Genomic DNA, 27,474 nt, shown 5'->3' on the forward strand with positions numbered 1-27,474 from the left:
AAAAACGCTTCGGTACTATCTTACCATAATTATCGAACAATTTTAGAACAATTAGAACGCTTATCAATCATACTTTATCTTGTTTATCACAAAATAAACCTAATTCGACTGTTGCCGTCATTAAAAGTAATTTAACTACACATTCTTCGTCGCTTATTTTTACTGATGACTGATACCAATTATTTATAATTGAACCTACATTTTAATTATTCATAACTCAACAAAATCCATATGAAATTGTCTTATAAACGTCATATATTTCTTCTTTTTTTTTTTTAATTCTCAGCAAAAAAAACGAATGGTTGATACACGGAAAGAAAATTGTACGAAAAATTACGATGAAAACATCGTAAATTTTAGTATAAGACATTGTAGCGCCGGACCAAAACTCAAACATCATAATTTATACGATGTAACATCGTAAATTTCTATCACTCAAATTAAAAAGAAGTTTAGGTCACCGAAAAAATAAGTCCAAGGTTTATCCCCTTAATGCTCTTACGGAAAAAAAAATTTATTAAATAACATCGTAATTTTCAATAGTTCAAATTGTATTCTGTAGACGGCAGCATCGTAAAAATCAACATACTGAAAGTCTAGTCCTGGATTATGATGTTACCATTGTAATTTTTCATATGATTTTTTTTCCGTGTATATCTATTAAACTCTCGCTTCTACTTGATAGGGGAAATATTCAAACGAAAATGCGAGTTATTTATGATACGGTGAGTTATTTGTACATGAAGTGAAACATGACTCGATTTTATCGAAAATTTTGCGGATTAATTTGACACTTAAAACTATTTAACATATGTTACATTCCTTTCATTATTTAAATGCAATTCTAGAGTATTTTAATTGTATTTCTGTCATTAAAACTTACCATCAGTGTCGATTTCCTCCAGCATTGTTCGCAATTCCTCTGTCCTCGCGAATTGCCCCAAACCGCGCATAACTCTGCCGAGTTCTTCTTTCGTGATGCTGCCATCACGATCTTTATCAAAAAGGTTGAATGCTTCTTCGAATTCTTTACAAAAAACAGTTTTACTCAATTAAATTCCCGGTCAATTGGATCAAATGAATTGAAGCAAAGTAAAGGTAAAATAAAAATAAAATAATATAGAACATTATAATATTACCTTTCATTTGGGCTTTACTAATAGCAGGCAGTTGATCACTCGGAGTAGTGGATCCTCTGCGAGAGTCTGGTAGCTCGAAAAGTAAACTAGTAGGAAGTCTCGTTTGTCCCGATACTGAAGAACTTGAAGAAGCCGTCGAGATGATAAGTGGCTCCATCTTTGTGTCTGTTGTTGGCTCACAACCGGTTACTTCGATAGCTTGAACAGGACAGTCTGCTCGTAGAAGACATTTATCATGTCTCGGCTCTTCTAATGTCTCTTGTTTCTCTCTTGAAATTATTTTATCGGTATCATCGTCGAACGGAAACTGCTGTCGAATTGATGTTAAAGTTGACGTAAATTCATTTGGCACTGACGGTTTTTGCGCATCCGCCCAGGAAGTTTCACTAATCGATGGCCTTGAAGAACAACTACCGGGTTCTTCGTCGCCTCCACTTCCTCCATCAGTGTCTTTACGTGTCTAGAAACCAACAGAAACAAGTCAGATAAATAGAACAATGATAAAGAAAAATTTATTAAAAGAGAAAACTAAACTAAACTTAATTGGAGGTGTGCAAATAGATGAATTCATCTATTATTTCGGTCAAATAATTAGAACTGTAATAGTTACAAGTATTAGAAAATTTTGATAGAAAATTGCCATCTATAATAATAAAACTACAGTTATTTTTAAAAAATAATACTGCAGTTAGCTGACAACTTAATTTTTAAAAATTCTATGACATAATTACAATCAAAAAATGATTTTAAAAATTTCCATTAATAATTTTTTTTTAATTTTCACATGTTGAATTTTTTTATTAAATTTTTTTTATAATAATTTTATTGCTCCAAAATTCTAAAAAAATTTCTAATTAATTTAAGTCTTAAAAAATAAATTTTTTTTTTTATATATAGCCTAATATAGTCATATATGACCAAATCAGGCAATGTATATAATTTTTGAACATTCACAGTAAAAAATTTTGCGTCATTGCGTCAAAAAACTTAGTGTTAAAAATTTTTGTGTTAAATATTTAACATAAAAGTTTTTAACACAAGATTTTTTGACGCAATGAGGCAAAATTTTTTACTGTGTTTGATGCTAAATTTAATCAAAAATGTTCGATAATTTCATTTCATATAATAGTATATTACACTATTAGGGCAGAAAGTTTGAGATTTCTGCACTGCGCGCCATGATGCCCGAGGCGTAGCCGAGGGCATCACGGCACGCAGTTCAGAGCTCTCAAACTTCTGCCCGTGTAGTGTATACTATTTTTCTTTATAGCCGGTCGAAAGTACGTAAAATATTTCATGTACTGTATCGAAAAAAAATTGATGCCTGCCCCCGACATTTGCGGCACGAGCGAAGCGAGTGCTGCTGGTCGGGGGGGGGGGGGCAGGCATCAAATATAAAAAAATTAATGTAAAATCAAATAAAAAATAATTAAAAAACATTTTTTTTTAATTTTTAGATTAAATAAAACTGAAATTTTTTGAATTCAACAAACATAATAAAGATTATTCTCGGTTAAAAATAGAAAAAACGAGCATATTATCTGAAAATTAACAATAATTAATAAAAATCAAATTAAATTGTTGTTACTGCGTACATTTTTCTAAATAATTCATTAATTAAATAAAGTTGATCCATTTTACACACGTCACTGTCAAACTGAATCTCAGTACAGTACAACCTGGTTATAAAGTTACATCGGATGATCTACTTACTCTTACGACAGTTATATTTTTATCTATATCTCTATCTATTTATGAAATATTTCGTGTAAGTAGAAGAAAGAAAGAAATATAACCAAGTTGTATTGTACCATCAATCGTAAATGATCAGCGTGAACAAAACATAGTTAGTAACAAATGACTAATGTCAGTCGCGGTAGCGAAAGCATTTGCTCCCGCTGTTATAGAAGGCGAATGTGTAGCTTAATCAATGCACGAATCTTTAACTTTTTGCCGCGAAATAGGTGCAAAAGATGCGTACTTTCGACCGAGATATAAAGAAAAAGAATTAAAATTTTTATATACTAAAGTACATGAAATGAACAAACTTACAAATTTCCTAAAAATGCATTACAATTTTTGTGACAATTGCCATAAATAATTCAAAAAAATTCAAATTATTGTAATAAACTTTTCAAAGTTTCGCATCAAATAGATTTAGTTTAATATTTAATCAACTATTTTGTTTGATAGTCTGACAGGTATTATTTTATTTGCATTAGAACCCGTGATTTCCGCAATAAATACATCAGTAATTCTGTTGACTGGCTTGAGTAATTGAACAGGAACGAGGAAATAGTTAACGGCAAGGGTTTAGAGACCATGAATAGTTGAAATCTAACTGATGTACTTCTAAGTCACTAAAATGACTTCAAAGTACTTGCTACAGATGTTCTTGTTGCTCTATTCTACGTCGTTTGCTTTACAGACATATGTATAAAAACTCAAATGCATGTACATATTACATAGGGAAAAGGATCTCTCGGAATGATGCACTTGAGGTAAATAGAACGACGTGGGTGTGCTCGATTAAATATGCGGGTTATGCAGCGTCAAGTTTCGACCCTCTGTTATCGTTATCGTCATCGTCTACCCTGTGTCATATAATCCTTTTAATTTAACAACACAAATCCCATCAACCCCTTTTGGCTCTTTAACTTTATCGTCATCAGATGTCATGAAACATAATCACGTCAATCTAAAGACACTTTCGTTTAGAGTAAAGCATTGACATTAAAAAAATTTGCAATGGCGAAGTTTAGTTAAACAAAAAAATGCAATGAATCAAAGTAGCAGTTTGTTTTATCTCAACTGCATCCTGCTATTGCCCTAGAGTCCCACGAGAACAGATACTAGGCCACCTGTTAATCGGTCTATATACTCGTGAATTACACCACGATTGCTCAATATATTCTTCTGGGTACTTAAAACAACTAGCTAATATCAAAGTTTTAAACTATTTGGATGCATTTCATTTTTTGTCTAAGTTTTTTTTTTTAATAAGAATTTTTTAGAAAAAAACGCCATAGTATAAATTTCTTCATAAAAAATGATCTTATATAAAAAAAACTAGATGATTTCTGCTTACGGATGGGTGCACAATAAAATTGAATTTTAAAATCTGGACTAAAATTCGACTGTATGTTTTAAACTAGATAGTTCTTTTAGAAAAACCAGACTGCAAAAAAATTGTTTTAAGAAAAAAATTCTTAAACCAAAAAAATTATTTTGAAAAGCTTAATCGTCTTGATTTAAGTAGAAAAATTCTTGACTTGATAAATTTTTTTTGGTTCAATGTTTTATCTTAATTCAAGAGAATGTATCTCTTTGACATGATTTTCTTAATTCAAGAATTTTTCTTTTAAATCCATGGTTGTCATGTTCAAAAAAACGTTCTGAAAAATTGTAATGAGAAGTATACAATTAGAATACCTATATGACAGTAATCAAAAGTTTTTTTTATCATTTTCGGCGGTAAGGTTGGAAAGACAGCTACTTTAATAGAAGCAAAACCGCAATGGCTTCGGACATTTGAACTTGGCTGTCCGAACTTTACCTTGTGAATTTGAACTTTGGTTGTTTAAGTTTTGATCAAACTTTTGATACTTTAACTGGAATAATAATTGTATTGTAACCACTGGATTTTAAGAAAAAAGGATCAATTTTTGATGTCGATCTGGTGTAAAATATTGATTTTGTGTCCACTTTCTTTTTCCGATCAAGTTATTCATCGTAATTTGGCGGTGTAAAAATGAAAAACTATATCGAAATAAAAAAATCTGAGTTATTTATGAAAATTGAAGCTAATATATATGTAAATTATAACTTGAAGGTCTCTTTGATCCCACCTACATACGTAGTGTAAATAATATTTTAATATTACAGAATAATTCAAATCTTGGTATGAAATACATCAAAAGTTGTTGATTAATGTTAATGTTAGCCGTTGCGAGTTAGTAATTGAGGTCTTACTTGAATGCTGAAATATTGAAATATTGAAACTTGATCCGCGACCAACTGAACCAAGTCACTAGCAATCTATGACGTTCATTAGTAGACTTAGTTAATTGCCCTGCGATTTAGGTCGACCTCGATCAGTCAACCTTTACAAATATATTTCACTGCAATACACATTATTTAAATCACTACAAATAATTGCTATTATTTTGTAAAGTTTTATTTACTTTATTTAGTATCATTTTATTTGCTATTTATTTTCGCACAGTACGGCTTTTTTAGAATCGATTCTCATGTAAATTATTCACAGAAAACCCTCAAAAATTTACATACCAGAGGAATTATTAAAATTCAGTAGGTTAACATATTGCAACGTTGATGTCGTTTGAATAAAAAAATTAAAATACTAAGCTAAACACTTAAAATTCAGATAAGTTTGATTTCATTATATTATTCAATTTTTATTTCATCGATTGTAAATTTGAATTATTCTAATTATAATTATGTATCATTATTAATTATTATCATTGTTAAGCGGCATGATGGCCGAGCGGACTAAGTCATTATCCTCATAGTTCGTTCGTGCATCATGTCGTGAGGCGAGGGTTCGAGCCCCGACGGTTATTCGAATAGTTACAACACCAACCGTCGGGGGTCGCTCCGGTAGCCGACCTGTACTGGCATGGGTTTTCTCTGTGGTTTCCCCATCGCCACTATTCCAACAACCGATAGAAAGAGGGGTGAGGAATAGGGTAAATGCAGTACAGAAAGCACAAGTCGGTCCACAGCCGCATTGGAATGAAAATTATATGTGCGAAAATTATGTTGATTATAAAAAAGTGGAGAACATGTTGATAATAAAAAGTGGAGAACATGTTGATTATAAAAAGAGTGGAGAATATGTTGATAATAAAAAAGGGTTGAAAAATTGTGTTGATAATATAGAGCGGAAAGTAACCTTGTAAAAACCAGAAAACGGTATACAAGTAAAACTCATAATAATAATAATAATTATTATCATTGTTATTTTTATATCATTTAATTTTCATGAGTTTTATAACCTATTATTATCAGTTAAGAAAAGTTGAGCTGATAAAATTATCACCGGTAACGTCGGCAGATAATCATAAAGAAGTTTACCCGAGAATGTAACAAGATGTTTAAAAAGTACTCACAGACTCAAAAGTTGTTGAGGAAATAAAAGTTAAAGAAACCGTACCCCATTATGATAATAAAACTATAGTTTTTAACTTTAAAAATGTTTAATAAATTAGACTCTTGAAATTTATACTTTAAAAGCTTGATTAAATCATTTAAACAAATTTAATTATCCTTAATTTTATTATCATTGAGTAAATTATTAATATTTGAATATTAATTAAATTACTATAGAATTTTTTAGTTGAGAGTATTCATAAAACATTATTTTTTAATTAAGAATTTATTTCTTCAGTAACATTGTTATTACTATTCCATGAAATATTTACGAGATATATTTACATCTCGGCGTATTTTCGCAACATTTTATGCTTTAATTTAAAAACTCGGCCACATCTTTAAAACTAATTTCGTTTATTCAAATTTTAAATTGGAAAATGTTAAAAATTCCTTCAAAGTCGGCGATGCGTTAAATATGAATAACAAAAAGATTTTTCTCCAGAAAGATTCAAGTACATTTATTTTATTATGCATTTGTTTTTTCGATTTATTCAGGTTCGAATATTCGTCAAGAGAACTACATAGTTCGAGAGATGGAATTTGAAGGGTTTCATTTTTTTTGTATACAAAATAGAACTGTTGATATTTTACGATAGGTTTTTCAATATTTATTCTTTTATAATTCCAATATGCAATAGTACTCATTAAAAAACTGTTTATCAATTTTCATCGAAAAATTTTATTACTTCTGCAGAAATTGAAAAATTGTGAACATTGTTGTTTTGATTAAACTAAATTAAATATTTTAAAAATTATCAAGTGATAAAAAAATCAAAATAGACTGATAGCAGAATTTATTGATATTTTATAACCTTGTTGTATAATCTAATTGTTAATTAATTAAAACATTGAATGTTAATAGTTAAATATTTACTATTAATTAACAGTTAACTTACTTTTTTTCCAAAAATTATTTATTAAAAATTTAAAAGCAATTAATTATATTTAATAAATGAATACATTGTTTCCAAATAAAAAAATTTACTGACAATCCATAAATTTTTCTATCAGTTAATTTCAGAATTAAAGAAAAATTTGTAGTCTTAATTGTTAGTATTTTATTGTTAAGTATAAAATAAATCCACAAAGAAAAAAATAAAGAACGAGTATCATTACTGTTATACTTACATATGTCATTCTATTTATTTCCATTCTCCCCCAATAAAAACCACAATTTCGTAAATGTAACTACAACGGCGTCGATTTGTAAATATAACAATTTTAATTCGCAGCATTTCCGAGTGAGGTATAATAACATAAATATCTATGTAAATTTAACGCCCTGTATTTACATAAGTATATCAATAAATTCTCCCAAACTTCCCAGAGAGAAAAGAAAAAAAAGGAATACTCGTTAAATTGAAAGAAAATAGTTCCTGTAATGTATTAGGTAAAATAAAAATTTTTCTATCTTTCATACAAAAAAACTTTTGAATCTAATAAAAGCTATGAAGAGAGTTAGTTCTTCTTCTTAAGTACTGAATGAGTTTCACGACTCCCACTCGTATTTTTTAGATCGCAGTAGTTCAAGTTTATGTAGAGTTAAGTGAAGTAGTAAGACCAAGGAGAAAACTTGATCGCCGTTCCGATTCAAAAACATTATTGCACTAACTTTAATTCGAATCACTGTTAGTCTATCGATATTGACTTTCCGCCTTTTAATCAATGCGATTCGTATTTTCAGCTTTCTTTTGTTTTCTTCATTGGAAATTTTTTTTCAGACAATTAATTGAAAGAGATCCTTGGAAAAATAAATTAAACTAATTTATCGACTACTAGAATAAACAAGACACGATTTTGTTTTACTAGGTATCAAGTAAGTACTCGACAAGACTCTTTAAACTGTCACTATTAGCATTTAAATTAAATTTATCATTGTCGGACAAAACAGATCAGGATAATTTAATTGTTTCTTAAAATACTAACAAACTCTAGTCACCCTTACACGCTGTTTATTACTTTATAGGTGATATCAAGCTCAATTGTCATTGTCATTAGACAATAAGACAGTAATACTCTCTGGAATGTCTGGTTAAAATCCCAAAGGACAATATCAGGCGACAAGATTGTTGAGATAATACTATTGATAACCAGCTAATTCTCCCGTTATTTCAAACCCTATTTTATCGCAAACGATTCTCTTTCTTTTGCTACTCAACCCTTTGTTCCTCGCACGATATGTTCTGCTAGATTTCTAAATGGTGCGCACTGATAAAAAATTGACTTTATTAAAGAGGAAAAAATCCTTAACCTAGAAAATAATTTTAAAGAATTTTATTTCTTTGAATTAAGACAAAAAATTCTAGGAAAAAAGAATTTTTCTTCCAAGATTGTTTTCTCTTTTTAATCGAGTTAATATTTTTTATCAATCTAAAAACTTCTGGAAAATTAAAATTCTTTTTTTAGGAAACTTCAATATAAATTTAATATAAAAAAATTAAATTGAAGCTCAGTGAAGCAAGTGACGATAGTGCTAGAAAAAAAAATAAAAAAGGAAATTGAACTATTTTTATCGATAACAATCAGTGGTTCTCAATAATCCTAATAGGATTTTTCTAAATTCAATAGATTTAAACAAACAAAATAAAAATTTTATAACTTAAAAAATTAATTTTATCATTATACTTTTTTTCTATACAGCCAATTTTTTCTCACACCTGGTCCTTGGCGAACTATAAATAAATAATTGATAAGCTTTAAAAAAAATTTGCATAGCAGAGAAACAAGTTATGAAACCATTGAAACTAAACTCCCGATATGTAGATATCAAAACTTCCCTTATAAAATACCGGAGCTTCTATTGGAGAATAGTCGGTCGTGAACGATACATCGATTGTGTCAAATTTGACCTCATTTCAACTCTTTGAAAGACAATAGATAGCTTTTTTTCTTTCAACTCCCTTCTTAACACTCGAAAATTATCCACCCTCGAACTTGGATCTATAAGTGTCTACTGTCACGGTATTATATCAATATTAAAGGACGGCAGTTTGCGACCTGATGAATTGAAGCTGCATTAAATTTATCGCAATGCCTCGGAAGTTTATTGTTATATTTTTATTTAATGATTTTGATAATTAAAGTTCGTATAATTCTATGATATTGACGCAGTGAATCTTATACGAAAATTAAGACGGTGAAATTAAATTTATTGCTATTCGATAATTTAAACCGTATATTAACTCGATATTTAAATCAGTATCTTAACGATAACAAGAATATGGTAATGAGCGCATTGTGATAATATTATTAATGGGTGAACCCAAATTAAGATAATGGGTATCAAAATAAATGTATAAGATTATAATAGAAAAAAAATGATGATAATAATTATAATGATGATAATAAAAAAAATATTGAGAAAAATCCCGACAAGCTATTTTAAGGAAAAATACAAAAATAGTTATTGTACCTTGAATATAAAGAGAAATAAATAAAAGAAGTTGAAATGTAGTTGAAATAAAGTGGTAATGCTACGAATGTAAAGAAAATGCAGACTTACATAAACCCCTGAGAGGCTGTCGGACGAAATACAAATGGCACAATGTCGACAGCTTGATCGATCAGATACACTTAACTCAAACGAAAATGACTCTAACAAATTTTTATAAATAGCCCACGGACACATTCTGACGTTCAAATTCTATTCGATACTATTTTTTCTAATAAATTATACTATTTTTATAATTAATTATTATTAATAAGCATGTATTATACTGTACAGCTGATTTTAATTCGCGGATTTTTTTTATACTGAATGAAAAAGGAGGAAGTTTTAGAGTATGGTATTAATTGACAAGGAAAATAATGTGATTGCAAAAGTAAATTACACATGATTATGACGGATAAAAGTTATATGGTAACTGGGTATTACCGACTAGTCATCGAAGGTAGTTGGGATTTTTATTACCGTCTATTCCGCATCGATCACAAGATTGTTATCGATTTTCATCAGTTAAATGAGTATACTCATTTAATACTTCATTGGACGGGAAACTTCATTATCGTTGAAACTGAACCGGTGAAGATAATTATTTTAGTCTTCATGGTTCTCTGATCCTGATAAATATTATTTTTGAATTTCATTATCTTTAACAAATAACAAATTTTTTTGGAATTGTCGACCCATGAAAACGATTAATTAGTAGTCTAAAATTGACACTACACAGTAAAAAAATTTGCGTCAATGCGTTAAATATTTAACACAACATTTTTTAACGCATTACACAAAATTTTTTACTGTGTAAGACATTGATCTATACAATCAAAAGTATAAGAAAAATGTTGTCTCTGCTTAATTATATAATAAAATATATTTTCCTATAGAAATCTAAGTTATTAAAAAGTCTATAATCATTTAAAAAGTCTTATTATCTGTTGTTTTTTTTTCTTTATTTATATGCATATTATATATGTAATCCGAGGTCACTAATAACCGCGTAGTTGATGTGACCATAAATTTACTTAAAAAAAAAAAAAAAATATTTTTTTGTGATCAATTAAATATCTAAATATCCAAAAAATAAATCATATAATATCTAAGAATAATATAATCTTACAAATAAAAACTCATACTTTGCAGTCTTGTAGTGATTAAATTGTAGATTGTTAGTTTTAATTAAATAAAATCTCCTTCAAAATAAGGAGCTTTGAGCTTGTCAAAGTAATGTTAACAAATAAAATAATTATCATAAAGTATGAAACTAATTAAATGTTTGAGAAAGTTGATTTTAATCCAGCGTTTTAGTAAAATGACAGAGTATTTCGCATTGAGGATCGTTAATTCACCCCTACATCTTGTCTATCTAGGCACCCCTCTTCTCTTCTTGTACCATTATAGTTAGATAATACAGAATACGCCTGAATCTTAATAGATCTGTATTACTCTTGAGGTTGACGTGACGATACTCGAATGTCTAATAGCTTCATGCCGTCATCATTGTGGTACGTGCGGGAGCTATTTCAATGATATCTTTACAAGCTATACTAATGTGAAGGTGTATTCCTGTCAAATGTGTATATAAACACACCTACAATCTATGTAAGGTTGAGCAGCGTTAGAGCCAAGCGATCACTCTTGTTTATTGGACCACAAATGCAATACTGTATACAACGACTTGGTTTGATGATGTACGTGCTTAATGTGCTCCCTCAAGTACAATGTCTGACCGACTACACAATCGTGTTTGACTATACGGTTTCAGATCAATCTTCAGGGAGACAAATATATTTGTGAGACAGCTCTTTGTAGATAAGATATAACAAATTTTCCGATTGATCTTTTGAAAGTGAAGTCTTGGGAATTCATTACGAGTCTTGTTCCGGTCAATTTCCGGTGAAAATTCAAAATTTGGCCGGAAGTGCCCAAACTAAGCTTCTGTTAAAAAATTCTATGAAAATCAAATACATCGTCTCACTCCAAAATATCTCAGGAAATGCCTAAACGCAGCCCCTGTTAAAAGCGGAACTCAAAATTCCAATTTTAAAAAGTTTTCCACGGGAGTTACATATTGGCACACCCTAATATACACGGAAAAAAAATTGATTTTTATGTGACAGCAACATAATTTTCATGTAGTAGACAATAATAGTTAAAACAACAATAATAATTAAATAATAATAATAATAATCTATATTATTAAGAGAATAAGAAAAATTTTGTGGCCAGTGTATTTATATGATAAAATGGGTTTTTGCTTGGAGTTGTGCCTTTTCAAGGTTTCATATCATTCTCACCAATAGTCAATTTATTATAATAATAATTTAGGCTGAGTTCAAAAATGCTCTGTGTCTAGATACATAATGGAGAAATGACCTTGTATCTGGTAAACTATTAACATTTTTGAAGATATGAGCTCATTTCGATGTTACACTCATCAAGAGCTTTCATTTGAATACCCACATGTATTTTGATATATTTTTCATGTAAACATATATAAATATATAAAATATATGAAAAATTGATGTGGGTACTCAAATGAAAGGTCTCGATGAGTGTAATGTCGGGGTGAGCTTATATCTTCAAAAATGTCAATAATTCACCACATACAAGGTCATTTCTTAAATATTGATACTTTTAAAAATATAAGCTCGTCTTGATGTTACACTCATCAAAAGCTTTCATTTGAGTACTCACATGCATTTTGATATATTTTTCATATTTACATATATATAATATATATATAAATATGTCAAATATATGAAAAGTTGATGTGGGTACTCAAATGAAAGGTCTCGATGAGTGTAACATCGAGATGAGCTTATATCTTTAAAAATGTCAATAGTTCACAAGATACAAGGTCATTTCTCAATTATATGTCTAGAGATAGAGCATTTTCGAATGCAACCTAAATACTTATCATCATAAATTGACTATCGACGAGAATGATATGAAACCTTGGAAAGGCACAAATTCAAATCAAGTTCTTTGCTGTCACATGAAAATCATGTATCTGCCACAGGAATGTATCATGTGGCAACCCCAATTTTTTTTTCCGTGTCGGATTTAAACCTATATATTGTGGGAACCATTCCTATACTATTATGGGAACTATTCCTATACCATTATGGGAACCATTCCCATAATATTATAGGATTAGTTCCCATAATGATATAGGAATAGTTTCTATAATAGTATAGGAATTATTCCTATAGCATTATGGGAACCATTCCCATAATGGTATAGGAATAGTTCCCATAATTTTCTTTCCGTGTAGCTTCTTGATGGATCTTATATATGCAAAGAGAACTTGGTATCTTTGAAATATTTCTGAAAGTTATAGTGATCAACTGGTCAAATAAATAAGACTTCAACTTGGTATCAAATGTTTCATTCAAATATCACTATGTACAAATATTAAAGGTTTTTTTTCTTAAATAAATTTTCAATTATGAATTCAATGTGTAATAAACTTAATCTTTAGTCATGTTTCATGATTAAATAGTGAAAAGTTAATAAATTTAAGCATAGAAGCTTCAAATTTAAAGTGAAATATTTCAAAACTTTATTTTGCACAACTTAATATTCCATTGTTGAAATTTAATTACTTGTCAAGGTAAATCATACCTGAAGATTTTACAGACAGTAACTTATGTAAAAGTTGTTTAAGAAAGTTTTATTTTGATTCCTTGAAAAGTTATGTTAAGGAAAGTTTAAGTGATTACTTTAACATAATTTTTTTTTAATTTTGTAAATTTTTAGAAAAGTAAATACGTTTAAGAATGTGTTGAAATTTTTTTTTTTTTTTTAATATTTTTGAGTATTTTAAATGAAGAATTTTTTGCTGAATAAAACATATTAGATTTTTAGAGAAAAAATAAATACAGAGAAAAAATCAATACATAATAAGTTTAATTGATTAAGTAACAAACATTATTTCATTCATGAGATTACTACTGAAAAATTAACGGAGTTAATTACAGTGATTAAACGAACTAATTTTGCTAACAAAGTAGGTTAAGTGTCAATGTAGCTCGTAAATTGTGAGCTATGTCATTTTCAAGATGGAAATTTTTCGCGAATAATAAAATAATTCTTTTTTATTCTTAATGCATTAGCTTGGATTTGAAGTTATAAAGATAAAAATGCTATTCAAACTTTCGTAAATTTAGCAAAAGTAGAACACTTTCATTTTTATGCTTGAGATGGCCATATCTTGATTTCAGTTCAAAAAATCTAATCAGAACTATTTTGACGCTCGTTTATTTTGGTTAATTCAATACTTCCCCCACTTAAAAGCAAAATAAGCCGACTGAATTTAAATTTCATGTTTTTTGCTCTCTGGATTTAATTGTACGAGTATAACTATGTGTATCAACGTTGAACTGATCATCTTAAAAAAATAAAATATAAAATGTTTTTAACTTCCCGCTACGAAAATTGAAAATTTTCAAAAATCAGGAAGTTATTGTTTTCACCCCGTTTTTTGAAAATCGAGTTTTCATCAGATCTCGACGTTTTGAGGTCCTAGAAAGCTTTCCTGACTATTTCCGCGGTGATATCACCGTGTCTGTATGTATGTGTGCGTGTGTGTGTGTGTGTGTGTGTGTGTATGTATGTAAATCTCTTATAACTTTTGAACGGATTATCCGATTCGATCAAGATAAACTGCGTTCTGAAGAGTTCCTGTGCCCCTAGAATTCTGATAATAATTTACAGAATTTGAGTCAATCAATTTTGAGAAATCTCAAAAATAAAATTTTCAAAAATTTGTTTTTTTGAAATATCTTTTAAACGGCTGAACTAATCAATCCGAAAAACTAATCAGCTCTTAACCTCAAAAAACTACGTCGATTGCCACCAGCTCGGTCAAAATCGGTTGATTTGTTCGTGAGATATCGTTGTCGAAAAAAATTGAAAAACATGGTTTTTTCAGCATTTCTATGAAATTTTAAGTCTGACCAGTTTACGCTCAAAGATTTTTCGAAGAACTCAAAAAACTGCGTTGAATGCCGTAACCGCGAGAAAATCGGTTAATTCATTCAAAAGTCATTGCGGTTTAAAAATTCAAAAAATAGTGTTCTATAAATCTTCCACTAGCCTTTTGAGCTCGAATAGCTCAAAAGCACAGAACAGCAATTTATTTGAGCTCGGAGAGCTCAAAATTACACAAAAATTTTATTTTTGAGCTCGAAGAGCTTAAAAAATAAGTGAATTGTTGAGCATTTAGGTATGGAGGTGGCGGGAAGTTGCAGGGATGGCCTTTAGGGTAAACCGTTTTCCTAATTTTTTTTATTTGAAACGTTTTTTGAAAAAATACATTGCATATGTTACAAGAGAGTTATCGAGTGAGACTAACCCAGCAGCTGTAAAATCGATCTATGAGTGTAGTAATGAATCAGTAGAATTTAGTAGCTGGAAACAAACGTAAATAGTAGTGAATAGAAAATAAAGGATATTTGTTTGAATTTTTTCAACTGAAACTTCATTTAGTTTGGATTTCCGCGTGTAAATAATATTTATAAACGATACGGAATATCAAGTATCCAGTTCTTTCTATCTACAATTAAAAATGAGGTAAAAATATATTCTCGTTAAAGGAAAAAAGAAAAAAAAAATGAAATAGCGTTTGAAAACAAACCTTCGATCAAATTCTTGAAATATATCCAGCGTGAATTAAAATTTGACTGAAGTATGTTATGGACTGCACAACGAAAAACAATACACATTCACTCAATACTGTCGGCGGATTGTAATCAATGTCAAACTGAATAAATTGTAGGTAATGACCATCAAAAAATTGATAATCGTAAAAACTCCGTAAAACTTGTTGACACTTTTAGTGATTATACGGAGAGATCAATATGTTTTTGCAAGATTAACAATTTTATTTTTCACAATAATGAGTTTATAACCGTAAAATTTTCATTTGTTAAAAGTAACCGTGGCAATAACAGAATATTGATTCGTTTGATTATTTTTTGCAGCCAGTGAACGCGATGTGAACTCTTCATTATTCGAGTGAAATCTATTCTAAATGAAAATCATAATCATGGAAAATTGCATCAATGTTTTCCTGATTACAAATTTCAGAATCATAAATAACACTCATCACAAACATTTGCAGTTGCAGTTTTCATATCAATACATGTTTGTACTTGTAAAAAAATTTTTGATACGGCTACATACAATTTTTAATAGGTCTTGATATGTTTATGTATGGCCTGATATGGGAGTATCAGAAAATAAATCTAGTTATCAAAGAGAAAAATGAGAAAATGAAATTATAAATTAAACTGTTTAACAATTGATTCACGTTTACAGATAAAGTTTTGAGTGAGTTTAATTTGTGCAGAAACCGGCACGATTCCGAGAGCTTTGAAGGTTCGGACCATCAAACAAACTAATGAAATTTTAAAGTAGATTTCATCGCGCTTTTTTTTGCTTTTGTTTAAGGGAGATTTATTGCAAAAAATTGTTGGAGTGAAACAGATTCAATTTTTGTACTTCCAAACATTGAGTATAAAAATATTGTCGTATTTGATAATCACATATCACTAATACGTAAAAGATGAAAAGAAAAAACGATGTAATAATTTTTAAAATATCTGAGTGTGACAATAACGCGAATATATTTTATTGTTCACACCTGCTATATATTTTATGTTCATAATTATACAGTACAATTATTCTAATAAGTTAACGTAATATAGATAAAGCCAAAGAAATAAAGGGTGATTTTAATATGGAGATTGAAGATAACTCTTATCATATCCCAGAGCAGTAAAAGTCATGTGAAGAATAAATTTGAGTTAGAATAACAAACACAAGTTAGACAAAAGTTTCAAATAAAGTCATCAAAGTTTATTGGTGAGTTAGGGAGTAAAATTTGAGTAAATATTCCCTCTAACTGCATTTGATTAAACGGTTTGATTATTAAATTATACGGATAGATTAATTGCAAGACATGTCTGTACGTCTTTGAAACGTGATCAATTAGAATGACCAACACTTTGAGTAAAATCAACTACCGTGTTGGCAATTTCAATTAGTCAGTTCGTTGAAAGGTCTGTACTCAATGTTGAAGGAATACCTACAGGTTTCAAGTAAATGTTACGTAGTGGTACAGTGGTGTTCTGAGAAGAGCAAATATACTAACGTAAATAAAAGAAACACTTAACGCGTTGTTTTAGAGACGATGGAGAACATGAAGCCGTTTATTTTGTTTCATTTTTGGATATTTTTATTAAAGACGATTGCTTTTTAATGTTTTATTGGCAGCGATGGATACAATGTTATTTAACCAAACTGTCTTGTTTTAAAGTCTAACGTAGGCGAACAAAAAATGGGGAATTTTTTAATAGACTGACGCAAGAAAATCCTATAATTATTCGCAACCATTGTTTTATTATTAATTTTATTTTCTCTACTTAAAAAAAAATCGTTTGTAAACAATTAATAAAGCTTATTAAATTTTAACAGATCCTTCCATCAGTGCACTGTACTTGTACTCGTCGGAAGATTGCTATGAAGATCATTAGTTTGCTTTGATAATAAAAAGAACTATTGAAATCGACAATACGTTGGATTATACCTTTCTAAACATTAAACCCAAAAAATCAAATAGAAGAAGAATGAAATTCCAATATTTGATAATTTTATAAACGCAAAAGATTTTCTAAAGTTATCTACAAATAGCCGTGGGTTTTTTTTTTCCACAGGCAGTTGGACGAAACTCCCAGATGAAATGAGAAGTTTAGATAAGACATATAAACCCCGGAGGCTTTCACTTTTCCCCAATAATAATTTGCTCTTTCAACTATAGCCTACACGTTATGTAGAGACAAGTTTTAATAACGAATAAATAACTTTTTGCGGGATAAAAAATTAGTTTCCCATACTTTTACTTGGACAGCAATTATTTTTTATGAACAAAGTATAGGGCTTAACAATTTGATTTTTAATGACTAAAAGTGTATACATTAAAAGTTAATGAATGGAAGGTGTATGAAAAATAATAAATCTTTTAGACGTGGGTGAAAAAAAATAATCCTTCCCTTCTTTTCTTATTTTACATAAAAAACTTTTAAAACTGTTGAGTTCACAAAGATTTACATAACACGGAGATTTTTAACTTTAATCTTGCTTAAAAAGTTATTGTCAAGGATCTTATGGTAATCATATGATAATAATAAGAATAATAATCATAGTCATAATCACACACAAAATCGAACAATCACAGTTAATATGTAGGAATAGTATGGTAAGATATAATGCAACATATTATAATATACAGCATAACTCCAACAGCGTTTAAAACAGAGTTTGTATCATTTGGAGACATTCTGGTTTATACGTTAGCATTCAGAGTTCTGAGCGTTATTATTATATGTGAAGGAAGACAATGCAATCGAGCTATTGTTAACAAGTTAAGCGAGTAGAAGTTTTAACATCGAGTAGTACTCTCAACACTTTCTGCTGTCGAGTTACCTACGATGAGTAATAGAGTTACTAACAGACCTATCACCCTCTTGATTATACATATATGTTAATATTTTAACTGTAAATATATGTCCTTGAGATACGCCGTTAAAAAAGAAGAATATGAATATGAATGTGGTAAATATACAACTAATATAGAGTGTATAAAATTTAATTTTGCAGCACTTCATTCATAAAATTATCATGAGTGAACATTCAACGACCCAAATCTAATTATCGACGACGGTGTACTATTTTAATTAGCGCTAAATGTACAATTAATCATTTAGAATGTTAAATTATTTCATTCAAACGTCTAGAAGCTTACTGTAAATCATTTATGGCCTAATAAATATTCCGTTCAAGTACATATATGATTATTTTTATCATAAAAATTAGTGTATTGATTATCAAAACTTGATTCAATATAATAAATGGTTTAAATGAGTGACCTATACGATCAAAGATTATTTATCATTAAATGTAATTCTTTAATTTTTATAGTAAAAATTTATAACAGAGTTTAATTATAGATAAGTAATAATTTAAAGTTCTAGTTTGTTTTCATTTGAAGAAGCATTAACGAGCGGTAAGATTTCTTGCGAGTTTATATTATGGAATTATAAGAAATTTAGCGTGCATCAAGTTATTACTAGAAAATTCTTTATAATTCACTCAACAGAGAACTTTTTAGTACGATGTAAGGTTCCGTTTCATCAGACGCGTCAAAATCCTGTATTAATAATTGAATGATTAAAAGCGCTTTATAATTAATAGGTACACTGTAAAAAATTTGCGGAGTGAACGCGGAGTGAATGAAGAGTGAATGATTTTTAATTGATTCACTCCCAGCGGGAGTGATATTTACTCCGAGAAGGAGTTAATTTTTATTAATAATAAAATTCACTCCGCATTCACTCTCAAAATAAATGAATTTAGAAATAAATAAATTTTTGTAAAGAAAATATTTTTATAAACCCTTTTTATATTTAATTATTAAAAATTTAATTGATTATTTTTAATATTTCATTTTAATTATTATTATTATAATGTTTTTATTTATTTTTTTTTTATAAATTAATTATAATTAAAAATTGTCAAAAAAAATATGTAGATATAAATATATATATACTAACGGACCCGACAAACGTTGTCATGTACACACGTCTTAAATTTAGAAATTTTAGGAATGAGCTTGTATAGTTAAAAACATCATTAGTTAACAATATGCAATGGGCATTCTTCAATAATTAATATTTTCGTAAATATAAGCCCATTCTGATTTTATACTCATCAAGAGCTTTCATTTGAGTACCCACATGCATTTTTGATATATTTATATATTTGACAAATACCATACATATGAAATATATAAAAAATGTTATGTAAGTACTCAAATGAAAGAACTCGATGAGTATAACATCGGGATGAGCTTATATCTTTCAAAACTTCAATAATTAAGAAATGACATTGTATCTTGTCAACTAATGATATTTTTAAAGATATAAGCTCATTCCGATGTTACACTCATCAAGACCTTTCATTTGAGTACCCACATCAATTTTTCATATATTTTATATATTTATATATATTATATATATGTACATATGAAAAATATATGAAAAATGCATGTGGGTACTCAAATGAAAGCTCTTGATGAGTGTAACATCGGAATGAGCTTATATCGTTAAAAACATCATTAGTTAATAAAATACATTATCATTCGTTAATTATTAACATTTTCATAAATATAAGTCCATTATGATTTTATACTCATCGAGACCTTTCATTTGAGTACCCACATGAATTTTTTCATATATCTTATATGTATGATATTTATAAAATATATGAAAAGTGTATGTGGGTAGTCAAGATCAACAACAATTTATAAATAAAAAATCTATTAAATAAACATTTTCTCGTGGACTGAATTGTGAATCTAAACCATTCTGGAATCCACCGAAAGACACACAAAAAATTTCATTAAAATCGGTCCAGCCGTTTATAGGAGGAGTTCAGTGACAAACACACGCACATAAGAAATATATATATATATATATATATATATATATATATAAAGATTAATTTTGAGATTTTTTTTGTAGAACGAAAATTCATCCTTATTTTATTTATTTTAAAAACTCCGAACGCGGATGTTTTTCGGAGTGATTAATTACTTCACTCCGGAACTCCGAGTGATGGGAGTGAAATGGGAGTGAAATTCACTCCCGATTTACTCCGGATTTTTTACAGTGTAAGACATTAGCGCTAAAGAAAATACAAAATTACTGAGAGTGGATTTTTTACCCAAGATTAGGATATCAAAATATATTCTGTAATAACATAAAAAGTTTGATAATTAATTTATTTTTTTTTTTACATTAGTTAATTTTTATCAACAGCTGTTTTCTTTATTCTAATCACAAATATAAACAGTGTAATAATATAAATATATTGATAGTAATATAAATTAATGAAGGTATTTCGTCTCAATTTCCCACCATTGTTTGGGATGACGCCTCTTCAGATAATTAATTCGTTGACGAATCTTGAATCTTACTGTATCACTACAACCAGGGCATTTTTTGTTCTTCAAGATAAATGGCAGTTTTTCTTTAAAAAAAGTCATTTTTTTGTCACAAAGCCCATCGTAGAGAAGACAATCGTAAACTTTTGGAATAATGTACTTATCTAGTAAGATTCTAAATTTAGCAGGATAATATTTTTGTATGATTGGTATTTCTTCTCGTGCTTTTATTTTAGTTTTTGCATCACATTTTGAACATTCGTTGCCAATGATATCTGGAAATTGAGCTGAAATTCAACACAGAAAAAACAATTATCAAATTACATTTGTTATAAAAAAATTATCTTTAGTATATTTGAGTACAGTATTTGCTCTAAAAAAAAAAAAAAAATATTTAAAAAATGTACTTACATTTGAAATAAGCATCTTCGGGACTACAATGTTGTTGTTGGTGTTTGAAATAACAAGCTATTTTAGGTAAATATTTAGCATATAATTCTTGAGATATATATTTAGATATTGCTTCTGAATCGGGACAAAAGAGAATTATTCCCAAAATTCCAATAAATACAACAAACTTAAATTTCATTTCTGCAGTTTGTACTAACAGTAAAATTATATCTAACACACGATTTTTGTAAAAACTAATGAAATGGATAAACTGATTTGAACAGTAGTTCTATTCACAATATAATAATTATTACTTGTATCTGCTTATATAATATTATAGTACGTGACTAAATTCAACCATCATCATTATTATTTAATTGTGACGTTAAAAAATCATTTTTATTTCTAAAAATTTACATCAATGATTGTTATTAAATAATAAATGTGATTATTCAGATGTGTTTAATATACTTTTTAAAGATTAGATAACAGAAAAGTTAACAAATAAATATATCAAAATAATCGGACTATTAATTATAGGTGTTCTTAAGCGTCGATCACTGATCTTTTATATTAAAATACATCGAACGATAAAAACGACTCATCAATAATTTTAAATCACATAATATTCTAGATTCTTGAAAATTTAAATCAACAACTCAATCAAATAAACTTATTTTTAACCGAATGATTTATTGAGTGATCAGTTAACATAATTGATGATAGATAGAATAATTTTGGGTATTCAGTCATTTTGATAATAACTAAAGTTTAATTATAATTAAACTTGTTAAAAAAAAAAGTTGTTACTTTTTTGAAAAGTTGTAATTTTATAGCTTAAGTTTGTTATCATTAAATTTTCTTGGGGTATAAAAATCTCAGTAAGATATAAACACCGGCATCTGTAACCAGTATAAAAAAAATTTTATGCACGTATACATATAAAACATAATAAGAATAAAATCGTATTATTTTTCCGGCGAATAAAGTTAGATTCGAAGATATTCATAAAAATAAAGTAAAATAATAAAAAAAATGTAAGATACAATGGAAAGATAAAATATAAATAGAAATAACATTTGAGTCGACAGAAAAAATTTCTCATTCGTAAAAATATATCTCTTTTGATTAGAAAATTTAGAATTATTCGAAAAAATATTCACGTAGTTTCTGAATAAACACCTACTATTTAATTTAAATTTTCGTAATATCTATGTCTAACATGAAAAGTTTTAGAATTTTTGCACGTGGCATAACGATAAGTTATATATAATGCTAGCGGATTCTAAAACTCTAGAATAAGTTTGTTAAAAAAAAAAATATAAGAGCTGTGCAGTATTAGACTTAAGGGCAAGCCATTGTACGTCAGGCATTGCAAATTACCATAGTACAAGGCGCTTATACTCATTGGCTTAATAATAGATGGAACTAGAACTTAGGTTAAGCAGTTCAAAATTTACTAACTCGATTTACTGAATTATTACACTCAGAAACTTTTATAACTGATTAATGCCAGAATTGAAACACGAATGGAAATTACTTGAAAGAAAAAAAAAAAAAAAAAGATGTTTTTTCATTTTGAGAATGGAACAAGGTAATTTTGTTTAATTATTTGAATTATTTTGTGAAAAAGCTAATTGCTTGTAGAAGTAACCACAAAAATATCTTTTTTACTGGTATTAGATTAATCGTTTAAGCTTATTTTGTTGAATATTTTAATAAATTAACGTTAGAAACAGATATTAGATAAATTAAGGTGGTGAATATTTAATAAACATACGTTCATTAAAATAAAAAAATAATTTTAAAGCCAGATTATCAAGTTAATTATTTATCATTGAGCACTAATTGATTTTATATTATTCAAATCATTAATAGAATATTTTACTGTAGATTTACGAAAAATTTAATTGTATTCAAGAAAAAAAATCTTAAGCCAAGAAAATCATTTTGAAGATCTCGATTACTTTTAATTGAATTTAAGCTAAGATATTTTTCGTGGGTCAAGTAAATTTTACTTCATTTAAAAACCTTTTGCTCGATTCAAGACCATGAAATTTTTCAGCGAAGTCTTTTTTTAAGTCAAACAATCAAATGAATTTTTTTCTTCAATATGCAATTTTTCAATAATAGATCTGTTTCCTCAACTAGGACGAACCGTATTGAAAATGAATCACTATTTACTATTCATTAATCTAATAATTCTAGCCATTAATCCGCAAAAAATAATAACAAGTAGTTAAAGTAAACTAAAGAAAAATATTCTCAACAAGATAAAGTGACAAGAATGTGTGTTGGAAAATTAAAAGAAATCTAAATAATTTTCATATTAAATCCACGCTATTTATACAACGCTCTCGAGAGGAGCATGAGCCATGACAGAATGAATTTTTTTACGGGTCATCCGCAGTGATACATCACTTGCAAACTCCAAAGAGACCTTATATACGAATGAAATTAATGTTGCGTTTTTCCTGGTTTCTATTCAACGTCTTTTTAATTGTTCTTCTGCTTAAGCAAAAAAACCTAAGTTGTCTCAGTCTCATTACATTTTTAATTTGTTCCCAAAAGAATAATTTATCTTCGTGAATAAAATATTAAAATGCGATTAAGCACATTAAAGTGGACAGAAAAAATAATAAAATCTAACATGAGAATTTATAATAAAATTTATTCGATACCGGTTAAGCCCATTGAAAGTAAATAGACGTAGACTTTGATCACCCAAGGCAAATCCTCTCTTCGACCCATCTCCTCAGTATCCAGATCCCGATCAACATCTTCCGAGCAGCATCTCTATACACGCAAAAGCGACAGTATACCTCGAAGGGTTTAAAGCATACAAGTTCAAGTGTTTGTGGAACGCGCACAAAACTCCTGCTCCGCACTTAGATACAGACTTGGACGTTCATGTAAGGTATGTAGATATTTACTGTACAAGTGTTGAATATATATGTTTACACTCTGTACAATGTATCTCTGGTACATAGATTTATGAATATATCCTTACACCTGTAGGCCAACTGAAACTACAGCTCACAGTCCTCAGATTATAAAATCGAAAAAATTACCAGATATACAAGGTAATTTTTTTTTTAATAATAAAATCACTTTGGGAGTTTAAGACGTCGATTATTCATTTATAAATAATTCAAAGAATGAAAAAAAAATTTCCGCCTTATTTATTTGTTTAATTAAAAATTTTTTTTATTTAATTTATTTTGGTACACTGAAAAAAAAATTAACTTGAATCAAGAGAAAAATTCTTGAACCAAGGAAATAATTTTGAAGAGTTTCATTGTCTTGAATCAAGGCGAAAAATTCTTGAATTAAATAAAATTTCTTAGTTAAAAAATTTTTCTACTCAAATCAAGAAAATAAAATCCTTCAAAATTATTTACTTGATTCAAGTAAATTTTTTTTTTTGTGTAATATTTGTTTATTTATTTATTTTTCTTATAGGTGTGAATTTCATTTGTGTCAAATAATAATCCATATAATTAAGAGAATAAAGAAAATTTTATTACGGACATATTTTTATTATAAAATGGATTTCTATAGTTAATTTTGAAAATTGATTTCATCAGAAAGAAAATTATCGAATTTTCAAATACTTAAAAGATTTCAAATCTATCGATAAAAGAAAATCTAAAAAAAAAATCCTGTTGAAAAAGATTACTTATCATTGTAATAAGAGCGATAATACATTATCTCATGTCCGTTATTTTATTTAATAATTTTTGTTAATAATAACAATTTTTTCACGTTTATTGTTGACATTTCTCTCTACCTCTACCTGTGCATTCTATTTACACTCATAAAGTTTTTAATAATTCAGATTTTTTTTATCAAGAGTAATAAGCTTGAAAAGTATCTCCACTACCACGTACGGAATTATGCAGTGGAAACTCCCACGCGAATTAATATCAATGTACAATAATAAAAAATCGTCAAGATGAATATCATAACAAGTAATATGAAAATAAATTTTCATTCCGAACAGATTTGTTTTTATGCCAGGATGTAATAGTGGTTCGAGGGGTTCGAGTTTCCATGTTATTGTTATTATGTACAAGCCCTACGTAAGAATAAAAAATATATTTATAAAGTGGGACGTTTAAATTGTATTGCTTAGTGCCAAAAATCTCTGTGAATTTTCGCAATAATTCTTTCTGGTACTTGGGGTTCTAAGCTGCTTTAGTTAAACTTTTAAAGAAGCTTTTGTTTTTACTTTTACCAACGATCGGAATACATATTTACAGTCCGGAAAATATAGATAAATAAATATTTCTAAATCTGAAAGAAATAAAATATATTCAAGATCGACTTTTTATATATAGCGATATAAATGGGAACTATAAAAGTTGTCGCTATTTGTGACAACTTTAAATATTTGTGTCATGTCTCGATACTTACGACAGTTGAAATTATTGTTTATATTTACAATGTCTCAAGCATTTCAGCGATATTTTGAATCACTTGCGTACTTCAGTAATCTGCAGAGAAATATTTTTACGCTTAATGTAATATTGTTATGCTGATAAAAACATTGGCGCATACAGCGACAAGATATTCAAAAACATACGTCACTTTATTTCTTGTATGACGTTATTTTTATTACGGAATTTTTCGATTATATAGTTTAGAATTTTTCATGTTGCTTTTAATTCAAAACAAAAAAATTAGGAAAACGGTTAACCCGAAAAGCCATCTCTGCAACTTCCCGCTCATTTCATACTTAAGCGCTCAAAATCGCACTTATTACGTTTTTGAGCTCTCCGAGCTCAAAAATATAATTTTCGTATCATTTTGAGCACTCCCGGCTCGAAAATCTGCTAGAAGTTTAATAAAACACTATTTTTGAATTTTCAAACCAAAATAACTTTTGAATGAATGAACAGATTTTTACATGGTTGGTGACATTCGAAGCAGTTTTTGAAGCCTCGTAAAGAAACTGTAAGTTTGAATTGATCGAACTCCGAATTTCGAAGTAATTCCGAAATAATGACTTTTTTGTTAACGATAACTCACGGACGAATTAATCGATTTCGACCGGGCTGGCGACAATCGACGTGGTTTTTCAATGTTAAGAGCTGATAAGTTTTTGGAATCGATCGGTAAAGCCGTTCAAAAGTTATTCCAAAAAAACCACATTTAAAAAAATTTTTTTTGGCAGATTTTTTGCTCTCTAAAAATGAATTAGTGAAAATTCACTTGAATAAGTAAATTTTCACTTGAATAAATGAATATTCACTGATTCGAACCAGTGGTTCGATTCGCACTTGGAAATAGTGAATATTCACTTATTCAAGTGAATTTTCACTAGTTCATGTTTAAAGAGTGAGATTTCTCAAAATGTACTGATTAAAATCGGTCTAAATTATATTAAAAATCTAAGTTTGGTCAAGCCCTTTCGAATGGTGCCAACCGCGATGAAATCGGTCAAGCCGTTCAAAAGTTATGAGAGGTTTACATACGACCGTACACACTCTCTTAAAAGAAATCAGTGGAATTTCACTGGTTCACCAGTGGTATTTTACTGATTCCAACCGGTGAATGCAATTTCACTGGTGAATCAGTGAACAAAATATCTGGGCGCATGCGCTCTGTTATGTCCACTGATTAAATCAGTGGAAATCCACTGATTCACCAGTGAAATTGTAATTCACTGGTTGAATTATTTATTTATTTATTTAAGAGAGCACACACACACACACACACACACACACACATACACACACTGAAATACGGATATCATCGCAGAAATATTCGGGTAAACTTCCTGTGACATCAAAACGTCAACATCCGTTGAAAACTCGATTTTCGAAAAACGAGGTAAAATCAATAGTTTCCCGATTTTTGAAAATTTTCAATTTTCTTAGCGGGAAGTTAAAAAACTGAAAATTGAGGCTTTTTTCACAGTTTTTAGTCTTAAAAAAATAGTAAAAATAAAAATTTTGATTTGGTTGTAGCTGATGCAATAGCTACCGCTATGTAGAATATGTCGTTTAAATTTCATTAAGATCGGGTCAGTGGTTTCGGAGATATCATGTACGTCAACCAGAAAAACATACTTTTGAGATAAACAAGTTTAAAGTTTTTTTAATTAAAAAAAAAACAAAATCTTACCTAAAGTCAGTCAGCAATGTCGGCACCATTCAAAATTTCTTCAGCCTTTTCAAAAATTTGATCCTCTTCCACTTCAACATTCACATAAACACCGTAAAATAATATAGTTACAGCAGTTTGATCACTTGAAAATTTTAACACAATACTTTTGGATACATGTACTTTCAAAAAATATAGAAATAATTCATTTTATT

The 27,474-nt window shown here is 28.6% G+C and overlaps 2 protein-coding genes and 1 long non-coding RNA gene across 8 annotated transcripts in view; 1 reads left to right on the plus strand and 2 right to left on the minus strand.

Moving 5' to 3' along the window:
- LOC123260347 (calcium-dependent protein kinase 4-like) overlaps positions 1-27,474 on the minus strand; it is a 73,743-nt gene that overhangs the window by 32,429 nt on the left and 13,840 nt on the right. For 5 of the 6 annotated variants that reach the window (XM_044721384.1, XM_044721380.1, XM_044721378.1 and 2 more), the window contains 2 exons: positions 1,140-1,599; positions 884-1,027 (listed from right to left, as the gene is read on the minus strand). In XM_044721384.1, coding sequence (XP_044577319.1) covers positions 884-1,027; positions 1,140-1,599 — 604 coding nt within the window. Of the gene's footprint in view, positions 1-883; positions 1,028-1,139; positions 1,600-9,816; positions 9,958-27,474 lie in introns of those variants that run through there. The other variant, XM_044721379.1, reaches the window with a different exon arrangement.
- Positions 350-27,300, plus strand: LOC123260351. Its single transcript, XR_006508444.1, has 3 exons — positions 350-359; positions 3,933-3,938; positions 27,061-27,300. It is a non-coding gene; the product is annotated as an uncharacterized LOC123260351 (long non-coding RNA).
- Positions 20,668-21,417, minus strand: LOC123260350 (ejaculatory bulb-specific protein 3-like). The gene is made up of 2 exons (XM_044721392.1): positions 21,173-21,417; positions 20,668-21,048 (listed from the first exon to the last, which is right to left on the minus strand). The coding sequence occupies exons 1-2, from the start codon at positions 21,348-21,350 to the stop codon at positions 20,705-20,707; spliced, it is 522 nt and encodes a 173-aa protein (XP_044577327.1). The 5' UTR covers positions 21,351-21,417; the 3' UTR covers positions 20,668-20,704.

Source organism: Cotesia glomerata, linkage group LG3 (genome assembly GCF_020080835.1).
Source record: "Cotesia glomerata isolate CgM1 linkage group LG3, MPM_Cglom_v2.3, whole genome shotgun sequence".
Lineage (NCBI taxonomy): Eukaryota > Metazoa > Arthropoda > Insecta > Hymenoptera > Braconidae > Cotesia > Cotesia glomerata.